General features: G+C 46.3%; 1 protein-coding gene across 2 annotated transcripts in view; it reads right to left on the bottom strand.

Moving 5' to 3' along the window:
* Positions 1 to 288: 288 nt before the first annotated feature.
* The window catches only part of LHX1 (LIM homeobox 1), a 52,697-nt gene continuing 25,067 nt past the window's right edge, over positions 289 to 27,918 (bottom strand). The window contains exons 3-6 of one of the 2 annotated variants that reach the window (XM_079955774.1): positions 26,697 to 26,974; positions 6,251 to 6,416; positions 1,922 to 2,330; positions 289 to 1,742 (exon numbers count right to left, since the gene is read on the bottom strand). In XM_079955774.1, coding sequence (XP_079811900.1) covers positions 1,951 to 2,330; positions 6,251 to 6,416; positions 26,697 to 26,974 — 824 coding nt within the window. In that variant the 3' untranslated portion in view covers positions 289 to 1,742; positions 1,922 to 1,950. Of the gene's footprint in view, positions 2,331 to 6,250; positions 6,417 to 26,696; positions 26,975 to 27,918 lie in introns of both variants that reach the window. The other variant, XM_079955773.1, reaches the window with a different exon arrangement.

Genomic DNA, 27,918 nt, shown 5'->3' with positions numbered 1-27,918 from the left:
AATCTGAGGAGAAACCACCAGATTCTCATTGAATTAATGCAGAATCCAATGACAAGTTATGGATGAGTGAAAACATCCTCAGATTTTGATATTCTTATAAAAAGCTGTTCTGCTATTCCTCAGAATCCCAAAGGGAAAAACATTCTGAGGAAATAATTGCCTGAGGAAGAACCTACACAATTAAAATTTTGCTTTTGGCAATATTTAAAAGAGATCAGAATCCTCCTTCTTGGCCACCCCCCCCCCCCCAATGTCATAAAACTTTTAGAGCATTGAATGAAACACAGGTTATCTAAACATCAGATTTTCTAATTTTATTAAAAATTCACAAATTTTTTAATCCAACTTTCCCCCCCTTTCATACAGTGAATGGTCTAATATGCACTGGAGGTCACACAAGCTTAGGTTTATTTGAACAATAAAAGACATATGAGAAATTTAATATATAAAGGGAAAAAAAGTAGCAGCTGCTGACTGCATATTTGACCATAAAATTTAAATATTTTGGACTTTTTTTTTCTTTTAAAGACACAAAAATAAAACCTGTGTGGGTCTATATAAGTCATATTAACAATTCCATTAATGTTGAACAGGACTAAACATTAGCAAAGATGTTAAATTTCCCCCCCTCTTAACCTTGTAACACTTTGTTTAAAATGTTTTGCGTTTTTCCCCCGGGCTGTGGGTACAGCACCCCCAAAGAGTATTTTGTGCTATAGAATTGTTTTATTTGGCAACTGTTTGATTTTATAAGTTTTTATTCTTTGCCTGCTGTAAACACCACCTTTACAAACTAGCACAGTGAAACACAAGCCCTGTAATGTCTTATAACAACTACAGAAAAAAAAGGAAAAAGAAAGAAAAATGAACTATTTTGGTTGATTGCTCAAAATACTTTGCTTTTGAACAAGAGGTTCTAAAACAGGAATTTTTTTTAAGTAAAACATTGCGCTCCTGAATTTAACATTCGACGTAAACAGTTGACTGCTTTTTTTTCTAGTTTCATAGAGTCTTTTTATTTTTTATTTTTGTTTGTTTAGCTTTTATTTTTCTGAAGGTAGAATACTTTGTCGTTCGTTTCTTTTCAAGTCAGTTTTTTTTTTTTTTACTTAGAAGTCTAGCAGAAGACTTCTGGGTTTTGAGGATTATTGGTGTGTGTCGCTCAGAGAAGGTAGAAGAGTTGATTCGGAGGGCTTATATTTAAATATTTGCTATTTTGGCCAATGAAAATAAAATAAACATAAAAGCACCACCCTCCCAAAAATAACAACAAAATTAACTACATTTCATTTGCCCCACCTGACATTTCTGAAGCTTTAAAAGTCTATTGTTGTGGCTCATGTTGAATGTTCGGAGGCAAAATTAAACAAATCAATAATACCAAAAGAATCATCATTTTAAAAAATGCTAGAATTCCTTGAAGCTTTTTTTTTCTTGTTCTTGTTGACCTTGCCTTTATTCAATATTGGTTTCTTTTCCTATGAGAAAAGTCTCTGAGAATCTTGTTTTTCCCCCCCTAGAGTTATAGTCCAGTGAATGCGGACACTCACTATTCGCCATCCCATAGTATATGGCAGTATCGAAACAAATCCACTTCGCCAGTGTCTTTTTTCCTTCTTCACTTGGTACAAAAAGAGATTACTTTCTTCATATTTCCCCCCCTTGTCTTTTCTTTTCTCCTGTTCATTCTGTGTCATGAAGATTGTCCTCCGGTTTATACCAAAATCTCCCTGGGATTCGATCTGAAATGAATAATTCAGTTAATTCCCAAAGTTCACAAAAAAAAAAGCAAAACCCCCAGCATATATATCTATATATCTATATGTCTTAGGGCAAGAAAAAAAAAGAAAGAAACTATTTGCTCGATCTCGTTTCTATACACCTGGATGTAAGCAAAGGTGGGTGTCGATTGGCCACTTACTTCTCAGCCCCCAGTCTTGGTATTTAAAGCTACCATACAGCAGCCTCGTTCATTTCGGGCGGATGTGATAAGTGGCTGCCATAGTTAGCACCGCCGTTGACAGATATCGAGGAAAACGGAGGACTCGGCCCAAAAACTTCGGCCGACATGGAGTGCAAGGAGCCAGGTAGGTTGGGTTCGGGGCTCGGAGAGTCCCCAGGTGGGTGTGACATGATATCTGTGAAACGCTGAGCTTCGCTGGAAGGGTGGTGTCCAGGTAAGGGGTGGTCCATCCCCCCCAGAGGCGTTCCTGATGACCCGGACGATGGCACGAAAGGGAGATCCACCGGCGTCTGGGCTTGAGAGGAAGGTGGTCCTTGGGGGAAGAAATCGTAGTTGCTCCCAGGTCCGTAGTACTCGCTCTGGTAATCTGGCAGGCGAAGAAAAGATAAAAGATTGACGTACATGCCACGGATATTTCTTTCTTTCTTTGCTGCATCAGGAGGTTTTTTAATGTTTTGTTGTGTTTCTGAGCACAATTCAAAGTGTTGGTGCTGACCTTTAAAGCCCTAAACAGCCTTGGTCCTGTATACCTGAAGGAGCGTCTCCACCCCCATCGTTTAGCCTAGACGCTGAGATCCAGCTCTGAGGGCCTTCTGGCGGTTCCCTCATTGCGAGAAGTGAGGTTACAGGGAACCAGACAGAGGGCCTTCTCGGTAGTGGCACCCACCCTGTGGAACGCCCTCCTTTCAGATGTGAAGGAAATAAGCAGCTATCTTATCTTTAAAAGACATCTGAAGGCAGCCCTGTTTAGGGAAGCTTTTAATATTTAATGCTGTATTGGTTTTAACACTTGATTGGGAGCTGCCCAGAATGGCTGGGGAAACTTAGCCGGGGTATAAATAAATTGTTGTTCTTCTTCTTCTTCTTCTTCTTCTTCTTCTTCTTCTTGTTGTTGTTATTATTATTATTATTATTATTATTATTTTAACTTTTGCTGGAAGCTGCCCAGAGTGGCTGGGGAAACCCAGCCAGGTGGGCGGGATATAAACAATAAAATTATTGTTATTTTAGATCATAAGAACAGCAGAGGATAGCCTGATCAGCTGTCAATACTGCATAACCAAATTTGATTAGTTCCGTAGTGGGATGTCGCCCTTTTCACAATGTGGTTTGTGGTGGGCTGAGCTTCCCCATGTCTCGATTAGAGAAGGAGAAACATAGGAAAAGCCAGCCATATCAGGCCAATGGCCCATCTAGTCTAGCATCCTGTTCTCACAGGGGCCAGCCAGGCGTTCCAACAGAAAGCCTGCATGCAGGAGCAGAATGTGGTAATATGGCATCCTGTGCTCCCCTCCTGTAATTTCCAGTAATTGGTATTCAGAAGCATACAGCCTAGCCTGGCCTAGCCTTCTTTTGCACCTCGACCTGGTGCCATTTTCTGCTTTGCCACAGTCAGCAAAATGATTTGGGGAGGCCCTGATGAGGCCCCCAGCCACCACCTCAACAGTGGTGCAACTTGGGTTGATCTCAGAGCTGAAGTCTGAACCACCACAGCCCAGGCTCTGACGCCCCCAGTACCCCCCCCCCCGAAAGTGGCAAATTACAGTGACAAACGTGCTCTGCATCAGCATCAGCATCTGTGCCACCAGTGACAGCTCTGGGCCTGATGCTGATGATTGCAAATTTTGTTTCTCCTTACTTAAAAAAAAACACTCATTATGTTGGGGGGGGGGGGGCAAGGACCAGGCACCTACACAGTTGCAAATGCTTTTCATAAACAACCCCACCTTTCCCCCTAGTTGCATCTTAAAACCTGTTTGCACGTCCTCAACTTTAGATTAAAATGTATTGAATGCAAATTCTGCAATAAATTAAAACCACACTCTGCTATAAGATGCCAAGTTGAATCAATTTTGCTAAATTGTTATTATTTTCACACTTTGATCTGATTATGCTGATAAGGGGAAGAGGGGGGCACAGAAAATTCTGTGGTTTCTGATTTCACCCAGTAACTTGAAATAACAGTTTTTCAACAATAAGAGAAGCTTGATTTTGTTTTTAAGAATGAGAGAACGCCAAAATTCTTATAAAGCTGAAGATGAACTCTGCAGCCAAGATCACTCTGGGGAACTTTCCCTGTATTTCCGTGGAACCGGTTTTAATATGGGGGTGTGCAAACATATTATCTCCTCAAAAGTACTTCTTATTGGATTCAGTGACGCTTACTCCCAGGAAAGCGGATTTTTAGGATTACAGTCTTTGTTTGCAGGGAGGTTAGACTACATTGACTATTTAATGAGCATTCATTCTGGCTTGTCTGTGGGTAGGCTAGATGGCACTGCGTCAAAGCCAATGTCATCCTACACCCTCCCTGTCACTTTCCTTACTGCAAAAAGGCCTGATATTTTAGGAGAGTGGGTTTATCACACAATATTTCCCCATTAGCTATAACTGTGCAACCTACCACTGAACAACAGTGTCGTTGTAGTCGTCCCCCCCAAAAAATGATAACTCCATCAGACAGTCACTTTGGGGCAGTCATTCCATGGACTGCCTCAGTGGGAGATATAGAAAGCGGTGCTCATTCCATCAGCTTAGCTGAAAGACCAGTTCTGGCACGCTCCTCGTACCCCTGAACTGTGTCAGCTAGTCATTATAAGAATAACTATTTAATAATTGGTGTCTGAGTTTTGTTTTTTCCCCTCCTTCTCCCCCTTCCCTGGTGGGTCATTTCCCACCTCCCCCAATTTTAAGCCTGCAGGCATGGACTGTCTTGTTTTAACTGATTGCATTTAAGCCACTCTGGCAACCTTCTTGGCTGAAGAGTGGTCTACAAATTCTATAAATGAATGAACCTGAATCCTTCCTGAAAATAGCAACTGTGTGGAATCAGCCTCAGGCCCCACTGCAAGATCATTATATCCCTTACACCGGGGCTAGCCAACATGACACCCTCCTCTCACCTTAAAAATGGGTTAGGGCTTGCCAGTCATCCCAGTGCCTTTGATCTAATTGGCCCAGAACACAAGGAAGGCAGGATCAGGTTTGCTTCTTTCTGACTGATTGGGAAGAACAGCGCCAACACATATTGTTTATCTCTGACTCCCACTCACCCCTTGCATTTCAGGGCAGAACTATGCAGTTAATTTCATGCTTAGTTTGGTTCTGAGTTTTGGGGTGCTTTTAATGTTTGATGTTTTGTTTTGTTCCTTTATACAGTGGTACCTCGGGTTAAGTACTTAATTCGTTCCGGAGGTCCGTTTTTAACCTGAAGCACCACTTTAGCTAATGGGGCCTCCTTCTGCCGCCGCGCTGCCAGAGCATGATTTCTGTTCTTATCCTGAAGCAAAGTTCTTAACCTGAAGCACAATTTCTGGGTTAGCGGAGTCTGTAACCTGAATCGTATGTAACCTGAAGCATATGTAACCTGAAGTACCACTGTATTTTGTTGGAAGCTGCCCAGAGTGTCTGGGGTCAGAGGGGTAGGGTATAAAAACACTTTGTTGTTGTTGTTGTTGCATTAGGCTAGACCCTATGAAGCTGCATGGAGAGATTCATTTCAGATTCTGAAAGCAAGGCTCTTTCTGGGTTCAGCTTCACAGAGGACCTTTGCAGAAAGAGCTGTAGCTCAGTGACAGAGAATCTGCTTTGCATAAAGGAAATCCCAGGCTCATCTCCAGGTAGAGCTAGGAAAGGATCCTGCCTGAAACCTGGGGTAATCGCTAACAAGTCAATGTAGATAACACTGAGCTTGGTGGATCAATGGTCTGACTCAGCGTGAAGCAGCTTCTTCTCTTGTGATGGAGGCAGTTCAGCCTCTTTACCATTTAGGATGATCCTCTTAAGCTACTGCTTATAGGAGGCCAGGAAGCATGATTTGGCTAAAACGTGGGGGGCTAAGGATTTCATAAAGCCTTTATACCCCCTCCCCATGACTTGAGCACTGGTTCTGGTACACTCAAGGGAGATTACAGGCACCTGCTTAATTTTCAGTTACCCTAAAAACAAACCCTAAAACTAAAAGGTGCACCTTTTAGTTGGAAATAAAGGGAAAGGATGCAGTGCTAAATTAGTCACTAAGAAGTAAGTTTTCTGGCTAATGGGCTGGGATTAGGTTCCCACCAAAAATTTTATAAAAATGTAAATATTATAAATATTATCTAAAATTAAACAGCCTAATAACAAGTTTATTTCCTGACGGTTTTGCGGTGCACCCTCCCTGCAAACTGGCTGGTTCCAGGCCTGTCAAGAGGTGTAAAATCAAAATTCTAGAACTGGCTTGTGTGTGTAGATGCAGCTATGGAGACGTGTGAACACGCCCAGGAACCACCCCCCGCGCTTACCCACCTCCGTAAAAGGAGAAGGGCCCGTTGGGGATGAGCTCTCCCGGCTCCAGACGATCTACCAGCGGCCTCATGCGGCGGGGGCTGCGGAAAAACGCGTGCCGTCGGGCCCCCAGTGCACTCAGTTGCTTCATGCGCCTTTCTTTGGAACGCCGATTCTGGAACCAAACCTGCCAGGGAGAAGGAGGAAGAGAAGCCGGAGTTGAGAGGCTGCCTGGGATACCGAGGCGAGGACAAGGGCCCGGGGATCAACGCTAGAGCCACGGGGAAAGAGAAGCCAAGCAGGATCGCTCCCGTGGTGCGCCTAGGGCGCACGGAGAGATGCCGTTTGGAGAGCTTTTGGAATACTCGCCCAGGGCATTCGCCGAAGGGCCAGACAGGCAGGCAGGCCAGCAGGGGGTGGGGATGGAGGACGCTAGGCTGACCGTTCAGAGACGCCAAAATACAACCTAAGAACACACACGAAAGTATATCAAACCAGGGAAACCGGATTCTCAAAGCAGCTAAACGGAGGGAGCAGTTGACAAGCGGGCCGGGAAGGGAACCGGATTAGACGCCAGGATTGTTAAAGCAATGCCTCTTTCGGTTGTATCCAACGTCAGTTTCATTCAGAGCAAACCCATTGAATTTAATTGGTACGACTAACTTAGGCTCGTTAATTTCAGTGGGTCTCCTCGGAGTACAATTTAGCTGGAGACAACCACACGTCATTCACCCAATCCGCAATTTGTTAAAGTGAAATGGTGTGCAGAAATCTGGAGTTGAAACTGCTCGATTCTTATTCGCTCATACACGTATCTAATTATAATTTCACTGAAGGTAAATCTCTCTCTCTCTCGCACACACGAACACACACACACACACACACACACACACACGAGAGAGAGAGAGAGAGAGAGAGAGAGAGAGAGAGAAATTTTTTTACTGGAGGTAAAATTATCGGGTTTCAAGATATCCTCTGGCTCAGAAGAAAGAACAGCGCAAATCCGGATTCGGGGAGCACCGCGGTTTACACACCACCGGAAAGAATCCGCTCTCCACCCCTTGGCTGGCTCAGCATATGCAAATACGGATGCTCCCTTTCGCTGACAAGCACACACTCACAGGGACATAGGTCCAGATACCAGCCTCCCTGCTTGCACGCATTTTGCAGATAAACACACACACCAGGTCCCCACGTTCACAGAAGGGTGGCAAGTCTTGCATATAGGGACAGAACTCGTGTACGCGCACAGCTGTGCACACACTATCCATTTAAAGAACCCCCGCACAGTGTCGTTTACCCCTCCCAGAGCTACAATTCCCAGCACCCTTAACAAACGACAGTTCCCAAGATTCATGTGTGCGTTTGAAATGTACCGTACACCAGTGCAAGACACAACCCCAGTATTCATTGATTCATCGATCAATCAGGCAATTAAAACATTGATAAAGCACTTAAAAAATTAAAATACCTTAAGTGGTGTACACGATTAAAGCAGTAAATGAGATCATTGGACCAAAAATACAATAGAAAACATGTAAAACAGTGGTATAAAAGCATATTTTAAAAAAAACAATAAAGGGAATTAATACAGAAAAAAGCAGGGTCTGATATTATGGGTCAGTAAAAGCCTGGTGCGTCTTTATAAGAGGTCTGAAGCAAGTGATAGATCTTTGTCCAGCAGTAAAGGTAAAGGCAAAGGTACCCCTGCCCGTACGGGCCAGTCTTGACAGACTCTGGGGTTGTGCGCCCATCTCACTTAAGAGGCCAGGGGCCAGCGCTGTCCGGAGACACTTCCGGGTCACGTGGCCAGCGTGACATCGCTGCTCTGGCCAGAGCCAGAGCCAGAGCCGCACACGGAAACGCCGTTTACCTTCCCGCTGGTAAGCGGTCCCTATTTATCTACTTGCACCCAGAGGTGCTTTCGAACTGCTAGGTTGGCAGGCGCTGGGACCGAGCAGCGGGAGCGCACCCCGCCGCAGGGATTCGAACCACCGACCTTTCGATCGGCAAGCCCTAGGCGCTGAGGCTTTAACCCACAGCGCCACCTGCGTCCCTTTTTGTCCAGCAGTACCCGAAGTTAAAAGGAGGAGGAGGTGGGGGGCTCTGAGAGTACCAGGACCAGGGCTGGATTTCGGTTTGATGAGGCTCTAAGCTACTGAAGATAATGGGGCCCTTTACGTATATGTCCAGCTGTCCTTTGCCAACAACAAATTGTTGCTGTATTTTTGTGTTGAATATATGCTATATGGTAATTTATGGACCTAATAGGTATCTAGAGTCATTTGCACATAACAAATAGGAGCCTACACAACACAAAACACTGTTGCTGTATGTACAGTAGGTTTTATTTTATTTGTTTTTTTATTTTATATTTTGGAAATGTACATCCAGGTCTTTTCCCTTTAAATTTTTTTGGGGGGCCCCAAAAGAGTGGGGCCCTAAGCCATGGGCAGGCAAACTAAGGTCCGGGGGCCGGATCCAGCCCAATCACCTTCTAAATCCGGCCCGTGGACGGTCTGGGAATCAGCATGTTTTTACATGAGTGGAATGTGTCCTTTTAATTAAAATGCATCTCTGGGTCATTTGTGGGGCCTGCCCGGTGTTTTTAATGAGTAGAATGTGTGCTTTTATTTAAAATGCATTTTGGGGTTATTTGTGGGGCATAGGACTTCGTTCTCCCCCCCCTCCAAAATATAGTCCGGCCCCCACACAAGGTCTGAGGGACAGTGGACCGGCCCCCTGCTGAAAAAGTTTGCTGACCCCATATAAGTTTGCTGACCCCTGCCCTAAGCTATAGCTTGTTTAGCTTATATGTAAATCCGGCACTGACCAGGACCCATTGGTGACTGCGGTCCACCAAAACTGCTGTGGTGGAATGCAAGGAGCTCAAACAGTGGGTGGAGTCAGAGTCACTGAAAGGCGGAGCCAACTGAGTGTAGCTTCACCCTTTTCACCTCCCTGTTGAGTTCTACAAGGGCAACACTGGGATGAAGGAGGAGGAATCTCACCACCAATGCCGAATCCTGGGCTGGTTGCAGGAAAGAAAGCAGGCAGGTGGCAGGGCTGGCTGAAGGCAAGCTGAGCTTAGTGGGGTATGGCCCCATTCACCCATCAATGGACTAGCCTGCACTGCAGCTGACCCACATTTAGAGGCAGTAATGTTTCTGAACATCACTTGCTGGAAGCCACAGGAGACGACAGTGCTGTTGTGCTTGAATCCTGCTTCCTTGCTGACCACGGGCATCTATCTGGTTGGCCACTGTGGGAACAGGATGTTGGACTAGGTGGGCCATTGGCCTGATCCAGCAGGCCATTCTTACATTTGGGACTTGTTTGGCTCCAGCAGAGTGCTGACCGCATGTGCTTTCAGCCTTGACTTTATTTAATTCCAGATTGCACAAGGAAAGATCTAATTTGCACGTTTGTTTCACATTTCAGAGGCAGGTCCTAGCAGAAAAGAATCAACACCCCCTGTGTGAATATCTCCTTTCCGCCTCGCCTCCCCTTGAGCATACATCTGGAGTAGCCAACATGGAGCCCTGTTGGACTCCAACTCCCATCAGCCACCAGCCAAAGCGGACAGTACCATTTCAGGCTGCAGGAAGAGGCTCCAGTTTTGAATTCATTCAGAAATGAATTCCCTACGACTAATAGTTTCACACTGGCCAGAGAGGTTGTGGTAGCCCAGATCATTCCCTGCTGGGCTAGTTTTCTACTTGCAGGTTATGTTCAATATTGGACAAAGCATTAAAAATATGCCCCCCCCCCAATCTTCAGCTTGAAGTAGTGCAATCTACACTGGTCATTGCTGGAAGTTGTAGTATAGCAACATCTGGAGGGTCAATAGCGCCCCACACCTGGTGTAAATTGCAAAATGTACAAACTGATGCCCATTAAATTGCAATCTATATATTAGTGTCAGGAGCTGTACAAACACATCGTCTGTATCTAGATACGTTTATAATCTGAGTGGGGGAAACTAGGCAAACAGTGTTTTCGGTGGGCAGAGATTTGGGAAACAGCATTAAGGAGGAGGGATAATAACCACCTTACAGTCCCATCCCACCATCCATTTAGATTTTGCTGTCTGTTGGTGATGTGTTTTCCCTGCCATTTTATTGGGTTTATTTTATAGATTACTGTATGGCTTTTATTGCAATGCATTCTTCTTCTCCCTCTCCCCCCTGATTTTATGCCATCCTTTTACGCTTTTAAATTTTGTGAGTCCTTCTGAGTCAAGGGACTAATAAAATGAATTAACAACAACACTAATAATAAGAGTCTGTTCTCCAGGCAGCTCTGCGGGTGTGTGTGTGTGTGTGTGTGTGTGTGGTATCTCTCTCTTCTCTCTCCCCCCCACATTCTATCCCTACAACAACCCTGTGAGGTAGGTTAGGCAGACAGATGTGGACTTATCTAAGGTCACCCATGGCTGAAAGGGGAGTTGATCCTGGACCTAACCAAGACATGGATAAGCCATGCAAATACATACAGAGTTACTTGCAAACATTGCAGTACAGCCCCAGAGGATTGTCCATGCAGAGAAAATGGGCATGTGCACATCTAAGTATGCATGTGTAGACCAGGGGAAGCCACTGCCATGCTCACTGATTGTGTTGGACTACAACTCCCATCATTCCTGAGCTCTGGCCTTGCTAGCTAGAGGTGATGGGAGTTGTAGTTCAACAACATCTGGGGACCCACAGGTTGAGAAAGGCTGTCTTAAGGGATCCTTTGACCTCATCTGTGCTGTTGGACCACTTCCATCCGAGAAACTTGCTCTTCTATATAAGCTGGAGGTGGAGATGCCGGGAATTTAACCTGGGACGCAAAGCGGCTGCCTCCTACTGAGCCAGAGCAATACTCCCATCTTGCTCAGTACTGTCTACACTGGCTGGCAGCAGCTCTTCGGGGTTCCAAGTCTTTCCAGGCCCCTCCTGGAGATGGCGGGGATTGAACTTCTGCGCGCAAAGTAGATGGATGGTCTAACAACTGAGCTAAGGGTCTTTCCTCTCCTTTTTAAGCTCACCCCAGAACTGCAGGGGCAAAGGAAGGAGGAGAAAAGGCTACCTTCTCTCCTCCGCTATTTCTCTCTATTTATTGATAGGCTTTCCGCTCGCTCGAGCGCCCTCTCGCAACCGCACTTCTGCTACAAAGACGAGCACCCTTCGGGGAACTTGCTCCCCGGGACTCCCTCTCGGATATACACATCCTAGCAAGCAGGAAAGTCAAGGCAGCGTCCCCCTCCCCACCTTTAACCCCGTCCCCGCCCCTCTATCAACCAGAGGTGCGCCTCTCTCTCCCCAACCCCAATCCACTCTTGCATAAGACACAGCCCAACATTAAGCAACCCCATAGCTCTTATTTGCCAGCCTTGAACGCTGATCCGATAAGCTCAAGAATTAACAAAAGGCGTTTTGGAGCGGAATCCTTAATAAAGCTAGTCTCTCTCTCTCTCTCTCTCTCTCTCTCTCACACACACACACACACACACACCGCCCGTGAGCCCACTCTACATACTGCGCGCCCTTGCTCACCAGCAAGATAACCCCTTCCTAAATCCCCAGAAAGAGCGCTTCTGTTTACTCAAGAAAGTCGTGACTTCAACAGAGAAGAGCGCTTACTTCCAAGGAAGCAGGTTGAGGGCTTGCGTGTCTCGTGGAGAAGCTCTCCAGCTCAGGTCCACGGGGCTGAATTTCCACCTGGTGAGACCGCACGCTCGGGCCCCGGCCCCATGGAACACCGGAGGCCTTACACCCGAGTAAACGTGTATATGGGCTCTGAGCCCGTAAATATTAAGGATGGGCCCTTAGCTTAATGGGATACACTCCCGAAGAAGTATATGAGAGATATTTGTGTGTGTGTGTGTGTAAGCAAATAGTTTAAATTCATTTTAATCTTGCCTTTTTAGAGTGCTGTCACCTGCCTTGGGCCCTTGTGGTGAAGGGCGAGTAAGAAATCCAAACAACAACAACAACAACAACAACAACAGGCTATTCCGTATTCAAAGTATAGACGTATATAGTCTAATGCAATCTGCAAGCAATAAACTGCGAATAATCTTTTTTGTTTAGCTCTATTTTACAAGGAACACCCTCGTGTGGCGTTGTTGTTGTTGTTGCTGTGATACATTTCTTATTCGTCTTTCACCATGAGGTCTCAGGGCGGCTTACAATTTAAAAACCGGGTACTAAAAACAGTTAAAACACATTATGATTATTTACAATACACACATACCTAAATATATAGAATATATAATGAGCAGGTATAAATGTATGATATCATATAGAGAGGTGTATGGATTATACAGAGGGAGAGAGAAAAGTTAATTAGTCCTAGCGGTGGCTATTCTCCACCGGATCTTGCTGAATATCTAATATCCTCATCAGTAAGTATTGTATTTTAAACCGAGTTTATTATATCTCTATGCTCTCTATGCTTTCGGGTTTTTCTTTTGGGGTGTGGCTGCAGCCTTCCGACCTCAGCCTTCTCCTTAGCGCCCCGCTTTTCTTTTCGCAAACCGAGAAGCGAGGGGAAGGAAGGCGAAAGGAGCGCAGCGGAGCCCCGAAGGCGAGGGCGCGAGAGACCGAGGAGGAGGAGAGCGCGCGCAGAATCTTTATCCCAGAGACGAAAGTGACCAAGCTCGTCCTCCTTCCCTCCTTCTCTCCCTCGAACAGCCACCTCTAGCTTGGGTCTAATGCTCTTTCTCTGAATTATTCCCCTGCCACTCCCTCGTAAAAACAAAACAAAAACCGCGCTTCTTTTCGTTCTCCAAAATCCTCCACTAACCCGCGCGCCGTCGGACTGTCCTCCGTGCGCCCAGCCGAGACGGAGACCCGTGGCGGCCTTTCAAGGGAAAAGAAAGGAGAAGAGAAGAGAAGAGAAGAGGAAAGGAAAGGAAAGGAAAGGAAAGGAAAAGAAAGCACGCACACCCCCCCCAAACCCCAACCCCAAAGCGAAGTGTTTCCATGTGAAGCGCGCGCTTTGGTTCGGGGGTTGCAAAAGGAACCTCGGTCCGGATTTTCAGTGACTCTCTCTCCGGAGTAACGGACGCGCTTACATCTGCAATCCGGTCCACATGAAATGCGAAGCCTGAAACCGATTTCGACGTATTTTTAACGTGTGTGTGTTGGGGAGGAAAGGGGACCTCTTTATTTCAACGCGCGTGGACTCGGGGCCTTATTCAGAAAGAAACCACCTTCCTTTCTGAGGTTGACCGTCCTAAGCAGAAACTCCATCTCGAAATAGCCGAGACCCGCCAGGTCTTTAAGGCCCCGTTTTGCTCTCGGAGCAGTCCGAGTTCATGCATGTTCATTCGGACGTAAAACCCAACGAGACTTTCTCCGGAATCGGTATGTATAGAGCGGCGCGCCCGCCCGCCCGCCTTGGCCGAGAGCCATAATCAGATTTGACACCTCCAGAATATATACTGCTCTCGCTCGCTCGCTTTTTTTGCTATAATCCCCAGAGCAGGTTAATTACAATTTCTGGATTCCAGAGAGAGGGGGGGGGGGGGAGAGAGAGATGACTGCAGGGCCTATCAGCTTTCAAATATCCAAATCAAAGCTACCCTTTTATTACGCTTAAAAACAGGCAGTTGGACTAAACGCGGGTCCTGCAATGCAAAACGCCTCCCTGCCTATTATTGTTGTTATTATTAAAATTTGTATACCGCCCTTCATCCGTAGATCTCAGGGCGGCTCACAGTTTTCTCTTATTCAGCACGCTACGGCGCAAAAGAGGCGCAAGGCGATCCTTGGAACAACGCAACCCTGACTACGTCTTCTCAGAAGTAAACCTTTTATAATCCAGTGGGTTTACTCCGAGGCAAATGGGGTTAGGGGCTGCAATGTATTAAGAAGAGCGACGTATGTGGGAAACTGATGGAGTAGGGAGAGAGCGCAATCTTTTGCGGATTTAAACCGGGATCCTCCAAGGAGATGAGCGCAGTCCCCTCCCACCAGAAAAAAACCACAACACCCCCCTACCAAACGTACACAAGAACTGGAAATCCCTGAAATATTATCTCCAATAAGGTACTTCGGGTTCAGCAGGGTTTAACCCGAACTACCTTCAAAGCCTCGGTCGTTAAGAGATTTAGAGCAAGGAGGGAAAGAGCCCACAAATTCTGGTTTGGAGGATTTAATTCCAAATAAATCTATCTCGATTCCTAAAAACACATTTGGAGGTGGGATCTTCTTCCGGGGAAGTAGATTCCCTTGAAATCAGCGGGGTACTTAGATCAAGGCAGCCCCCTCGCGAATTAAACGGGGGTTTGCAGGCCAGTGGCGCAAGGAACAAAGCGCAAGACTTTAAAGAAGCCCCGCTTGGTTCAGGTGAAGGCAGATTTTAAAGTTAGCGCTGCTTCGGTTGAGGAGGAAGCCCAATCCTATGCCCAGGATCGCCCTGCGCATTTCCTCCCCAGTGGGTAAAGACGCAGACCGATCTTATCTGCGCCAAGAGTGGGAGAGCGAAGAAGGAATTGCAGCCTCTGTCTATCAGCCGGACCCAACCGAACTGTTTTTAGATACAGGTCAGCTTTAGGAAGGCGGTACCTGCGTGCAATGTACACAACAACACACATCTTGTACGAAATAGGGCAGCCGGATCAAAGAGCGGAGGGGGCCCGGCTCCCGCACCTTTAATCATCGGACAGAAGAGGGCTTTTCAGCAGGCGTCGCTTACAAAGCGGGAGCGGGGGCTCCTGCACCTTTAATTGCTGTGTAGAAGAGGCGATTTCAGGAGATAGTCGCCCTTCTATGTTCCTGTTAAAGGGGCAGGAGCCCGGAGCCGGCCCACCCATTTTGCATTTGGCCAGCGTCCCGTGAAGGATTTCTCATAACGTCACGTGGTCAATGTATCCAAAATTAATCCTGGCTCAGGGTTAACCCACTGAACTCCATAGACACGACTCTTACAGCTCCCTTAATTTCAGTATTGACTTTAAAACCTAGCTGGATTCCATTCAATGCCTTTCAGGAACTGTTGCTCAAAGTAGGAGGGTTTTCTTGCATTTTAAATTATATTTCATATATACCTGCTTTTCAAATGCCACACCCCCCAATTAGAAAAAAAAACTCCCTACAAAAATAAATAAATAAAACAGAACAGAGAACCCGCCTCCTCCTCCTCTTTTTTTTTTTTTTTTTAAATCTATTTGGATTTTCTGCGTCTTGCATGAACCACACACGATTCCGCCCGGTGTTTTTGGCAGCGCTGAGAGATTGTGTAAAACATCTCCTTCCGCATTATTGCACGTTATCAACTATTCTCCACCCACTCCCTTTACTAAACCAGCAACTTGTGTAGCAGCCTTGCACACACGAACAACATGGAATCTATCACTTGCAGCCATCGCACCTCAAACGATTGAAACGGGTAGATTTTTTTTAATTGTACAGAGATCAAGCCAGACTTTGCAAGATGCCTTAGTAGTAGGAGCAAATAAAATAAGCTACAATAAAATTATAGAAGATCTCTCTCTCTCTCTCTCTCTCTCTCTCTCTCACACACACACACACACACACACAATCACACTCCAATGATTCTCAAGGCAGGATAATTTTATTCTCCTTGATTCGGTTTGAACGCGATCCCATTCCGGATCAGTTGGTGCTCAGGCACCAGGTCAAATAGCAAGCTACCTTCAGTACAAGTCAGGCCACTGGCTCATGTAACTCAATACTGCCTGCACGGACTGGCAGCAGCCTTCCAGAATCGTAGTCCTGCCTAGAGAGGCATTGGACATGGGACCTTTTGCGCGCAAAGCAGACGCTGCTCCCTTCCTCTAAAAAGAAAGCAAGGTTCTAGTCCTCAGTGTTTTGAACTACGGGCTGCATACAAAGCTGCTCATCTAGGTCAGGGCTGTCTACACTGACTGGCAGCGGCTCGGCATGATTTCAGACTTTCCCCAGCTCTACCTGGAGAAGCGTTTGATTGAACTTGTGGCTTTCTGCACGCATAGCAGACCATCGGTCCCTCGGCTGCAGCCTCCCCCTTATCCCTCCAGGTCGTGACTGGATTAAGGGACTACAGGCCCGAATGATTCACATAATGAAGGAGCCGCCCAATCCACATCTGGATCTGCAGCCGAGTTAAGCCGGAAACTCCCTCAAACCAATGCGGAGCTGGGACAGCAGCGGAAATGGGATCCTCTCGGGGCAGAGAACTGTCTCTCTCGGTTTTTTGTTTTTTTTGCTTACTGTGAAAGTTCCACAGAGCCTAATAATCCAATTAGCAGTGCAAACCTAGACATGTTTACTCAGAAGCAAGTCCGAATGTGTTCCCTGGGATTTACCTCTCAGTCTCCCGGAAAACTAGGTTAATAGGTGAGTAATAATGGTAAATAAAACAAGAACGTGTTCCGAGCTGCAGCCCAGTTTAAGATTGTGAGCTCTATCCATTTAAAGTACATCACCCCTCTCTCTCCCCAAGAATCCTGGAACTGTCGTTTGTTAAGGGTGCTGGGAATTGTAGCACTGTGAGCTACAGTTCCCAGGATTCTTGGTGACGGGAGAAACAAATTAAACTAGCGACCACAATATCAAGCCAGCTTTTGCTGCTTCCGAAACTTTCTAAGCGCCACCCTGACGAAGCACTCTGGAGAACTCAAGGGCTTGCAAAATCCACATTTTTCAGAAACGCACGAAGGCTGGTGTTTTATTCTTTGAATCATCCGTAAACTTTCCACGGCTGATTTTGAGGAAGAAAACAACAACTTTGCATGTCTACTCAAGAGTAAGCTCCTCTGAGCTCAATGGAACAACTTCTTAGGCAAGCAAGGGATATGCAACCTAAATATAATTATTGCTCTGCCAGCCTGGGTGTGGATTTTTTTTTTGGATTTTCTCTCTCACACGCCAAACTCCTCGATCTTAAAACACATTTTTCTCTTCGCTTCAAAAGTCAGTCTCAGTTCAATGATTTTATTCCCGGACTCCTTGAATTCAGAAGTAAGCGGACCTCTAGATTTTCATCCAAAGGCACACACCTCTTAAAAATGTGGAGGTAGTCAGCAGCGAGCTAATGGTCACGATCCCAGCAACGCAATTTGCTTTGAAGATCTGTATAGCTCGTTTAACATAACGCGATCCTATGCACGTCTGCTCAGAAGGAACTCCCATTGACCTTCGTAAGACTGGGACTCCCACTGGAACCTTAATTGGGCTGTATAGTTTGTACACACACACACACACAAAATTTAGGTCAATTAAAGGAAAATCTAATTAAGACTAAAAAATATTTCCGCCTCATCAATTAATTAATTTACATTGCCAACCGCCCTGTGATCCTTGGATGAAGGGCGGCATATAAATTTTAATCAATAATAAACAAAATAAAACTGTATCCTTCTTTTCCTCCAAGGAGCTCAAGGTAAAACGTATGCTGCCCCTTTTTATCCTGACAACAACTCTGCAAGGATTAAACTGCCTTAACTCTGGTTGGATCGGGGCACATCATCTGTTTATATATTGTAGCAGTACATCTAAGCACTGCAATGTTGTCACAGAATCCCTTAAGAATAATATTGTAAGCAGTAAGAGCTGCTTCTAATATTGAATTTCGTGGGAGTCAATGGGTCTACTCTGAGTAGGGCTAAAGTAGGCGATCACCTCGTGTTTCCCATTCCCAGACAGAAATCTATAGAGAAGATCCCTATTAATCGGTATATACACTTTCGAAATAAATAAATATGTAATAAATTTTCCAACCAAATCTCTGCTCCACCCCACCCCCCAAACAGAAGCCTCTGGGTCTCATATCCTAAATCTAAAGACAGCAATATTCTCAATTGTCTCAACAGATCCGTTCAACCGAAGCGGAAAGGCTCTCTGTGTGCGCCCCGGATAAATATGTTTTTCAATAAACAAACAAGAATTCTGGGCTTAATCTGGGTCTGTTTTCAGTAAGCAAATAGAGCCTCTGAGCGTAGACAGAGCACCCTTCCAGCGCCCGGCCAAGCTCAGCTTGGCAAGCGCCCTGCGCTATCCTACTTGGAAGTAAGCAAATCCCTTCCAACCTCTGATGGGGCTAGGATGGCAGCTTTACCATCCGAGCCTCCGCCTGTTTTACTCGGGAGTAAATCGCTTCAGTGGGCTGAAATCACGGCTCACACAGCAGGAAAGCCGTAGGATTGGCACGGGGGGCATTGAGACCCGGGACGATTTTTCAAAGGTTTAACCGGTGGGCTTGGGTCTTTCAGAATGCGTAACGAGGCATTTATTCATTTCAAAGTGTTTTTAAAAGCGCGCTCCTTTTAAAATATCAGGGACCTGATATTGAATGCGGCGGGTGAAGAGAATGAGGGAATTAATTCAGAGAGCCCCCGAACCTATTTGGTGCTCAGCTTTGCCTTAAAACCTCCGTCCACGCAAGCAATTTAGCCTCATCTCCCAACTCCGGATTTACAAACCTTCTAACAACTCCTGCGCACCAGGCATTTGAAAAAAAAGAAGAAGAAAAAGGTTGGACAGATCAAAATAATTTAAAAAAATAAATTTGAAAATTGTGCTTTTAAAGAATAGAATTGAAATTTTACATTTGTTTAAAAATGTATTTGCTTTTTTTAAAAAAAACGTATCCTGCTTAAGAAAAGCAATTAAGAAAACAAGGTAGGGGTGTACCATGTCTTTTCATAATGCTCCTCAAATGTTCCCCTCTTTTAATGACAAAAACGCTGATTGTGTCTATTTCATTTATCCCTCTGCTTTCCAATCTACAAGTTCAAGGAAGAAGTCTTGATGTGGCTATTTCTTCTATGGCTGTATTCTACTCAAGAGTAGACCTATTGAAATTAATGGACCTAAAGGAGTTCTGTCCATTAATTTCAAATAGTTACTCTATTATTAACAAGGGTATGTGTGTTTGGAGATAGTGGGTCATATCCAATCTAAAAAACTCAGTTCCCCCCCACCAATGATTTGAATTCACAATTTCTCCCCACCTTCTCTCCCCCCCCCACTCCAATTGGAACCTTCCAAGGACGCTGATTGGCTGAGGGGTGTCTAGTAATCTGAAGTTCATATAAAAGAGAGAGAGGTGTAAACAAGGCAGGGAGGTATTGACCCAAAGGGATAAGGATAGCCCAGCAGCAGCAGAAAAAAATATAAATTCAGGGTAGGAAGGTGAAGAAACTAAGAAATTTTTAGCCAAAATAAAAACAAGCAGCTCAGGAGCTCTTTTAAAAGGTCGCAAAATATATTATGTAAGTCACACAATACATTTAAATAACATGGTTCCCCCTCCCCACTTAAAATCCTGGGAGTGGTACAGAGAATTCTTAACAAACTACAGTTCCCAGGATCCCTTGGGGAGCTATGTGCTACAAATGTACCGGTATGTTGAATATGCTTTAAATGTATTGTGTGGATGAGACCTTTTTTTTTTAACAAAACAAAAAACAGCATTTTACCTGTCTTATGAATCTTTTCCATGCATCTACCATGCATCTTTTTGAATTATGGTGCTGGAGGAGACTCTTGAGAGTCCCATGGACTGCAAGAAGATCCAACCTATCCATTTTTAAGGAAATCAGCCCTGAGTGCTCACTGGAAGGACAGATCCTGAAGCTGAGGCTCCAATACTTTGGCCACCTCATGAGAAGAGAAGACTCCCTGGAAAAGACCCTGATGTTGGGAAAGATGGAGGACACAAGGAGAAGGGGGACGACAGAGGACGAGATGGTGGGACAATGTTCTCGAAGCTACCAGCATGAGATTGACCAAGCTGCGGGAGGCAGTGGAAGACAGGAGTGCCTGGCGTGCTCTGGTCCATGGGGCCTCGAAGAGTTGGACACGACTAAACAACAACAACAACCATGCATCTGGGGTTAGGCTGGATGACCCGTGGGTTCCCTCCCAACAATTCTATGATTCTATGATACTCCAGTGGAGTACATAGCTAATTGTGACGGCAGTGCGCACATGCATACTGAGGAAGAGGGACATAACGGTCTGGCTCTGGACAGGGCAGCTTCCATACATGTGACACAAAGCGTATAGAATCGCAACAGGTTCCTCATCCCCCCACCCCCAAATAAATGCTCTATTATTACAAAATTAGATGCAGGGATTTGACTAAGGTACACATGAGCAGCTCAAATTGCAGCGAGGATGGTTCTCTCGGTGCATGTCAAGTCACAATTTAAGCTTGCTGCACACCTCAGAGTAGGGCAGAGATCCAGCGCGCATTACCTGTGGTGCTTCCCCACACTTTCAACTTCCCTTCCCCCGATTCCTATTCAATGAACCTGCCTTCTGAGCATGTGCAATGGCTGTCTGAAATGTACGCACCTCAGCTTAACGGCAGCTTTCATTTCCAAAGCCGATGGAAAGGGGTTTGAGGGGAAACACATGGCCAAATGACAGTACTTCTCAAGAAACTACAGGGTATCTATGGGTTGCGGTGAATGTGAGGAAAAGAAATATAAGAAGCGTTTGCTGAATCAGGCCAGTGGCCCATCTAGTCCAGTGTTCTGCCCTCACAGATAAGCAGGATCCAAGCACTGCAGCCCTCGCCCTTGCTAAGGCCTCCAGCAACTAGTATACAGAAGCATTACGGCCTTCAGCTAGGGAGGCATCAAGTAGCCATTGGTAGCCCTCTCCTCCATGAATTTGTCCAATCCTCTTTAAAGTAATCCAAGCTGGTGGTCATCGCTGCTTCCTGCAGGAAGGAGTTCCACAGTTAACTGCCTGCTGCGTTTATTTTATCTTCCCTGACCCTTCCAACAATCCACTTCTGTGGACGTCCCAAGTTCTAGTGTTGGGCGAGAGGGAGAAAACTTTCCTCTATCCACTTTCTGCAAACCATGCATCATTTTTGTAAACTTCTATAACGCCTTTTCTCTCAAAACTAAAACTTCCTGAATGCTGCAACCTTTCTTCGGGGGGGGGGTTTACTCCATCTCCTTGATAATTTTGGTTGCCCTTTTCCTGAACTTTTCCCAACTCTACAATACCCTTTTTGAGGAGAGGCAACCAGAACCGTACACAGTATTCCAAACCTGGCCGCACCATAGATTTGTATAATGATATTACAATGCCAAAAGTTTTGTTTTTCTCCCTTTGCCTGCATCACTTTGCACCCCTCCCTCTTTCTCCCTCTCCATCTGCACAGAGAAGCATCATGTTCCCCTGACCCCAATCACAGCCAAACCAAATTGCCTGGGTGGAGGGGTAAGTAGCAAAGCAAAAGGCAAAAGTTATGGCATAGCTGTGCTGTGCTGCAGTCTTCAAGTGGAACAGTCCACTGGGTGGGGCCAGAGGTGAAAATGAGTGGAGCAACAGACTTGGCATAACGTGGTGCAAACATGGGCATAGCCAGGATGTTTTTTGGGGGGCAGAGACGCAAGGCACCCACCTGTCATCATCCTCTGGTTCTCAACCTGTGGGTCCACAGATGTTGTTGGACTACAACTCCCATCATCCCTGAGCTCTGGCTAGCTAGGGGTGATGGGAGTTGTAGTTCAACAACATCTGGGGACCCACAGGTTGAGAAAGGCTGGTAGCAGAATCGGAATGCAATGTCTCAGCAAAACAGTCATTTTAAATTACTTCCTTTTGACCTCCAAGTATTCAGAAAAATTGGTCAAAATCTTTCTACTTTTAGTTCAGTATTTTTATTCATTTTCTGGATTGTTGGGGGGAGGAGGCAGCTCCCCCCTGCTCCCCCCTGCTATGCCCATGCATTCAAAAGTTAGAGGGGTTCACACCTCCATGTCCTGCTCTCTACCCCTCATCCAAACAAAGAAGAGGCAGGGTCCGGGTTCAAGGGAGCGTTCCACCCCAGAAGGAGGGTGCAAAGCAGAGCCAGTGAAGGGTGTGGCTAGGGAGGGTGTGGGGAGGTTCCTGAGGGCCTGATAGAGAGGCCTGTGGGGCCACATTCAGTCCCTGAGCCTGAGGTTCCCCACCCAGGTGTAGCCCAAGCTCTGAGCTCCATCATCATTTTATCCTAGTATATATACACATTCCAGTCTTCAGGCATTGCTTATGTGAAAACAGAGAAAGCTGCCTTATACTGGCTCAGGCAGATGATGATGATGATGATGATAGTAGTAGTAGTAGTAATATATTTTTACCCCGCCCATCTGGCTGGGTTTCCCCAGCCATTCTGAGTGGCTTCCAACAAAGATTAAAAATACATTAAAATGTCCCACATTAAAAACTTCCCTGAACAGGGCTGCCTTCAGATGTCTTCTAAATGTCAGGTAGTTGTTTATTTCCTTGACATCTGATGGGAGGGCGTTCCACAGGGCAGGTGCCACTACTGAGAAGGCCCTCTGCCTGGTTCCCTGTAGCTTCACGTCTTGCAATGAGGGAACCGCCAGAAGGCCACCGGCGCTGGACCTCAGTGTCTGGGCAGAATGATGAGGATGGAGACGCTCCTTCAGGTATACTGGGCCAAGGCCGTTTAGGGCTTTAAAGGTCAGCACCAACACTTTGAATTGTGCTCGGAAATGTACTGGGAGCCAATGTGTTATGTGGTCTCGGCGGCCACTCCCAGTCATAGCTGTCAACGTTTCCCTTTTTTAAAGGGAAATTCCCTTATTCCGAATAGGATTCCTCGCAAGCTTAGTACTGCCTGCTCTGGCTGGCAGCAGCTCTCCAGAGTTCCAGAAGGAGGTCTCTCCCTGTTCTGCATGTAGATGCCAAAGACGTAACTGGGGACCTGTGTCCTGTGCCACTGAAATACAGTTGTCAGCACTCGCCTAACGGCTTTGCCCATGCTCCTGTCCTGCCCCAGTCGGAGTGGAGGTGCAGTCAACTGGCTTGTGGAATAGGTGGTTTTCAGGAGGACCAAAAGTCTTCAGGATTTGTTTAAAATTAGGGGACACGCCAAGACAGCCCCAGTGAAGACTGAGCATGCTCAGTGGCTGATTGACTGTTGTTGGGAGATTGGGAAATGCTTGTGGAGGGGAACGGAATGGCAGTGACTGGGATAGTGAGCAGCAGCACTCCAGGATGCAACATTTTGTTGCAGCCCCCCTGTTCATTTTACTGGCATGCATTTCTTAAAAAATTAATGTATCCAGGGAATTCAGCCAAATACATTCTAACCCTATTTATTTCAGCAGGGGTCAAAGCACAAGCAATCAGATTGTGCCCACATTGTTTTCATAAAAAACACATGCACACATTATGTTGTGTTTTACACACACACACACACACACATCACAGCACTCTCACATGCACCAAGAGAGTTTATATTTTAACTGATTTTACTATCACATGTTTATATTGTTGTAACCTGTCCTGGGATCTTACAGTAAATGATAGATAAGAAATCTAAATAATATTAATATAATAATAATAATAATAATAATAATAATAATAATAATAATGTATTATTTTATTGTTGTTAGCCACCCTGAGCCCGGCTTCGGCTGGGGAGGACGGGATATAAATAAAAAATTATTATTATTATTAACTTGCATTCTTTCATGTTCAATCACATCTAAGATTGTCAATTTTTCATTTCAGGCAGGGCTCCTGTGTAAAATAAGTAACAATAATATACACAGAGAGAGAGGTATGAATTCAATAGGTGCAGCCTTCCATTTAATGTGAGAGGCAGTGTGGTGTAGTGGTTAGAGCACCAGACTTGGGAAACCAGGATTCAAACCCCCACTCAGCCATGAAGCTCACTGGGTGACTTTGGGCCAGTTGTTGTGGGGATTAAATGAGGGGGAGAACTATATAGACCACCTTGAGCTCCTTGGAGAAAATGGTGGGATATAAATGCAATAAATGGAGGAAACAAAGAAACAAATTAAAAGCAGAACTGCCTCCAGGGATAACAAGAGGCCTAGGATACCCAAGAGAGCACTGCGTTGTCACCCTTCCCCAAAAACAGATCTCCCTGTGAACGCTGGCCAAGCTGATGTTAATAGCATATCTGTGTTTTCAGAAGAGACATTACAGCCATACCTCTTGTTATGTTTCCTTCAGGTTGTGCATTTTCAGGTTGCGTCCCGTGGGGAACCAGAAGTACCGGAAAGGATTACTTCCAGGTTTCGCCACTCGCGCTTGTGCAGATGCACAAAATGACGTCACGCGCACGCGCAGAAGTGGCGAATCGCGACCCGCGCACGCGCAGACGTGGGTTGCGTTCTGCTCATGTAGCGAACGGGCCTCTGGAACGGATCCTGTTCACAACCAGAGGTACCACTGTATAGGCATCTCTTCACTAGAAAGGAGTGAAGTTGTTCTGAGACTGAATCAGTTTATTAATTCCAGCAGGAGGACATCATCTTGTCCAGGCTTCCTCAACCTTGGCCCTCCAGATGTTTTGAGACTACAATTCCCATTTTTACTTCTTGTTAGCCGCTCTGAGCCTGGCTTTGGCCGGGGAGGGCGGGATATAAATAAATAAATCATCATCATCCCTCACCACTGTTCCTGCTAGCTAGGGATCATGGGAGTTGTAGGCCAAAAACATCTGGAGGGCCAAGGTTGAGGAAGCCTGATATTGTCCATTCAGTGCCGGCTTGGCCTTTGAGGAAAGGGCATGGGGAATGACACCTGTGAAACTAGCTTATGCATTATTGCCTTACCTGCTGCAAGGTAGACATGTTATCTATTTAGCTCCCCTCGATTTTGCTTGTCCTCTAGAGCAGTGTTTCCCAACCTTGGGTCTCCAGCTGCTGTTGGACTACAATTCCCATCATCCCTGACCATTGGTCTTGCTAGCAAGGGATTATGGGAGTTGTAGTCCAAAAACAGCTGGAGACCCAAGGTTGGGAAACACTGCTCTAGAGTAAGCTCAGAAGCCTTGCCCGAGGGGCTGATCAGCTCCACATCTACTTCACTTCAACCGCCTTATATTCTCGGAAGCTTCCAAAAGTGAGGTAGTAGCGAAAGCTTCTGTGTCTCTCTCATTCTTCTGACACCTCCCTGGTCCTTCTACCCACCCTCTCCCCTAGTTACTACAGCAACCTCAAGGTTGTTTCCCACCACCACCAGCCATACCCACCTGCCCCACACCAGATTTCGGATGTGACATCAGCTGCAAGGCTGAAAAGACATGACTGGGTTTGGCTGCACAGTGCTGCTAATGGGGTTGGTGTGCTATGGTATCAATCAGCTGCTTAGCACTGAGAGTGCGCAAAGGAGCTCCTCTCAGCATCAATCAGTTGACAGGTGCTGAGAGGAAGCCTCTGAAGTCATCAGCTGAATTTACAATTACAGGAGGTGACTGAGGGGTGGACGACTCCTTAACTCTATACTACAGCAAGCAGGGACTTATCAGGCATTCACAGTTAAAGATATGAGAGCCAGAGGCTCTACCGCTTCCTGACTCTCAGTTGGGACCCAATACAGGTCGGTGCTCCCATGAGTGATTATTCATTCCCACCTGATACCTGGTGAGGCAGTGGATCCACTCAGCTCAGTATTGTCTACTACATGAATCCCATCCAGAGAGTGAAATGAACCCAATTATTTCACACCACAATGGCACTGGTGCTCATCTTTTGCTCCAGAAAACGGAAGTGGAGTGATAATAAAGGCCTTTAAAGCCCTAAACCAGGCATGGCCAAACTTGGCCCTCCAGCTGTTTTGGGACTACAATTCCCACCATCCCTGACCACTGGTCCTGTTGTTCGGATGCCTGATTATAGTCTTCCAAAGCAACTACTCTCTTCCAGACTTAAAAATGGAAAGCGGAAGGCTGGTGGTCAACAAAGGAGGTTTAACGATTCTCTCAAGGCAAATCTAAAAAAATATAGTATAAACATCGACAATTGGGAAACACTGGCCTGTGAGCGCTCCAGTTGGAGAAAGGTGTCATGGGCTTTGAAGAAGCACGAACTCAGGGCAAAAAGAAGAAACAAGCTAAGAGGAAGGCAGGCTTGGCAAACCCTCACTGTGATCAACTCCTGCCTGGAAACCAGTGTCCCCACGGTGGAAGGACGTGTGGATCCAGAACTGGCCTCCACGGTCACCTATGGACTCACTGTTAAATGTTCATGGAAGACAATCTTACTTGGATACGAGTGATCACCAAAGAAGAATAAGAATAAGGTGTGTTTGCGCACAGGATTCCTGCATTGCGAGGGATTCCATGACCCTTTGGGTCCCTTCCAACTCTACAATTCTTTGTTTCTGTGACCCTGTGGCCTGCATTTCTTGGTTCCCAGCCTCCTGGGAGCCAAAAGTCAATGATGGGTGAGGCCAAAGGCAGGTGGAGCAAAACCAAGCAATATTCTAACCAGTGTCAAAAGTTTTCACACACACACAAACACACACAGACTCCTGAGGCAATGAAGAAAGGTTATCACAGTTCACATCTCACCAAGCTATTATAGCCCAGGAGCAGAGATGGAGTCCTGAGGGCCAGTTGGGGAGGCCTTGAAGGCCTCATTCCACATCCCTGGCCTCCACCTTCCCAGGACACCCATCCCCTCCCCACTGCCCCACGCTAGGATTTTCCTCCATCGTGCCTTGTCCCACCCATCAAACACCTGTACCTGGATGACTCTCATGTTGAGGCCGGTCTCCTGCGCCAGCTGTTCGCGGATATGCCGGGTGGGCTTAGGGGTGGCAGCAAAAGCCGCTTTGAGGGTCTCCAGTTGCTTGGCCTTGATGGTGGTGCGGGGCCCTCTCCGCTTGGCCCCCAGGTTTTGGTCGTCGTTCTCGTTGCTGCCCACCTCCTTGTCCGACACGTTGGCGCTCTCCGAGTCCTTGGCATCGTCTTGGCAGGGGTCTTGGGAGTCCGGGGAGAGGCTGGGGTCGCTGCCGGTGGTGGCTGCAGTGGTAGGGAGAAGCACACGCACAAAGACACATGTCCTTAGATGTCCGCCTTTTCTCAGATGCGCATCCAACTGCAACCATCTTATCTCAATCATAACTGAATAGGGGAGCTGATCATATAGGATGGTTTGCTTGCTAAATAAGCAACGTGAAAGAAGGCACCAAGGGATGTGGGTGGCACTGTGGTCTAAACCACAAAGCCTAGGGCTTGCCGATCAGAAGGCCAGCGGTTCAAATCCCCGCGACGGGGTGAGCTCCCGTTGCTCGGTCCCTGCTCCTGCCAACCTAGCAGTTTGAAAGTGCAAGTAGATAAATAGGTACTGCTCCGGCGGGAAGGTAAACAGCGTTTCTGTGCGCTGCTCTGGTTCACCAGAAGCAACTTAGTCATGCTGGCCACATGACCTGGAAGCCGTATGTCGGCTCTCTCGGCCAATAAAGTGAGATGAGCTGCGCAACCCCAGAGTTGTCTGCGACTGGACCTAACAGTCAGGGGTATCTTTACCTTTAAGAAAGCACCATAAATGCAGGTGTTGCCATGACCTCCCCACCTCCCCACCTTAAAACACTTCCCCACACTGTGAATTTGGCTCCCCCCTTTAAAGCTATTTAAGGCAGAGGCAGTCACCAGTGCATCTTGTGTCAGTGAGTTCCACAGGTAAATGATGCACTGCACAAAGGAAGCCTTCCTTTTGCTCATCCTGAGTCTCTGGCTAAGCAGATTAATTGCAGGACCCCAGGTTCTAATAATGTGGGAGAAAATGAAAAAATGTCCCACTTGTTTGTTTCTTTAGATGTAAGCATAGTGATACAAATTATGACAAGCTCCCCCAGCAGGATGAATTGCTTTATGCCATATTTTATTATTTCCCCATTCATTTGCCAGATACTTTCTGTGCTGTTTCCAAAGGCTTTTTAGCAGTTTTTATTACATTGCGTGTA

The sequence above is a fragment of the Podarcis cretensis genome (genome assembly GCF_951804945.1).
Source record: "Podarcis cretensis genome assembly, chromosome: 15".
Taxonomy (NCBI): domain Eukaryota; kingdom Metazoa; phylum Chordata; class Lepidosauria; order Squamata; family Lacertidae; genus Podarcis; species Podarcis cretensis.
The sequence above is the reverse complement of the archived record's forward strand: the minus strand, read 5'-3'. Positions and strand labels throughout refer to the sequence as shown.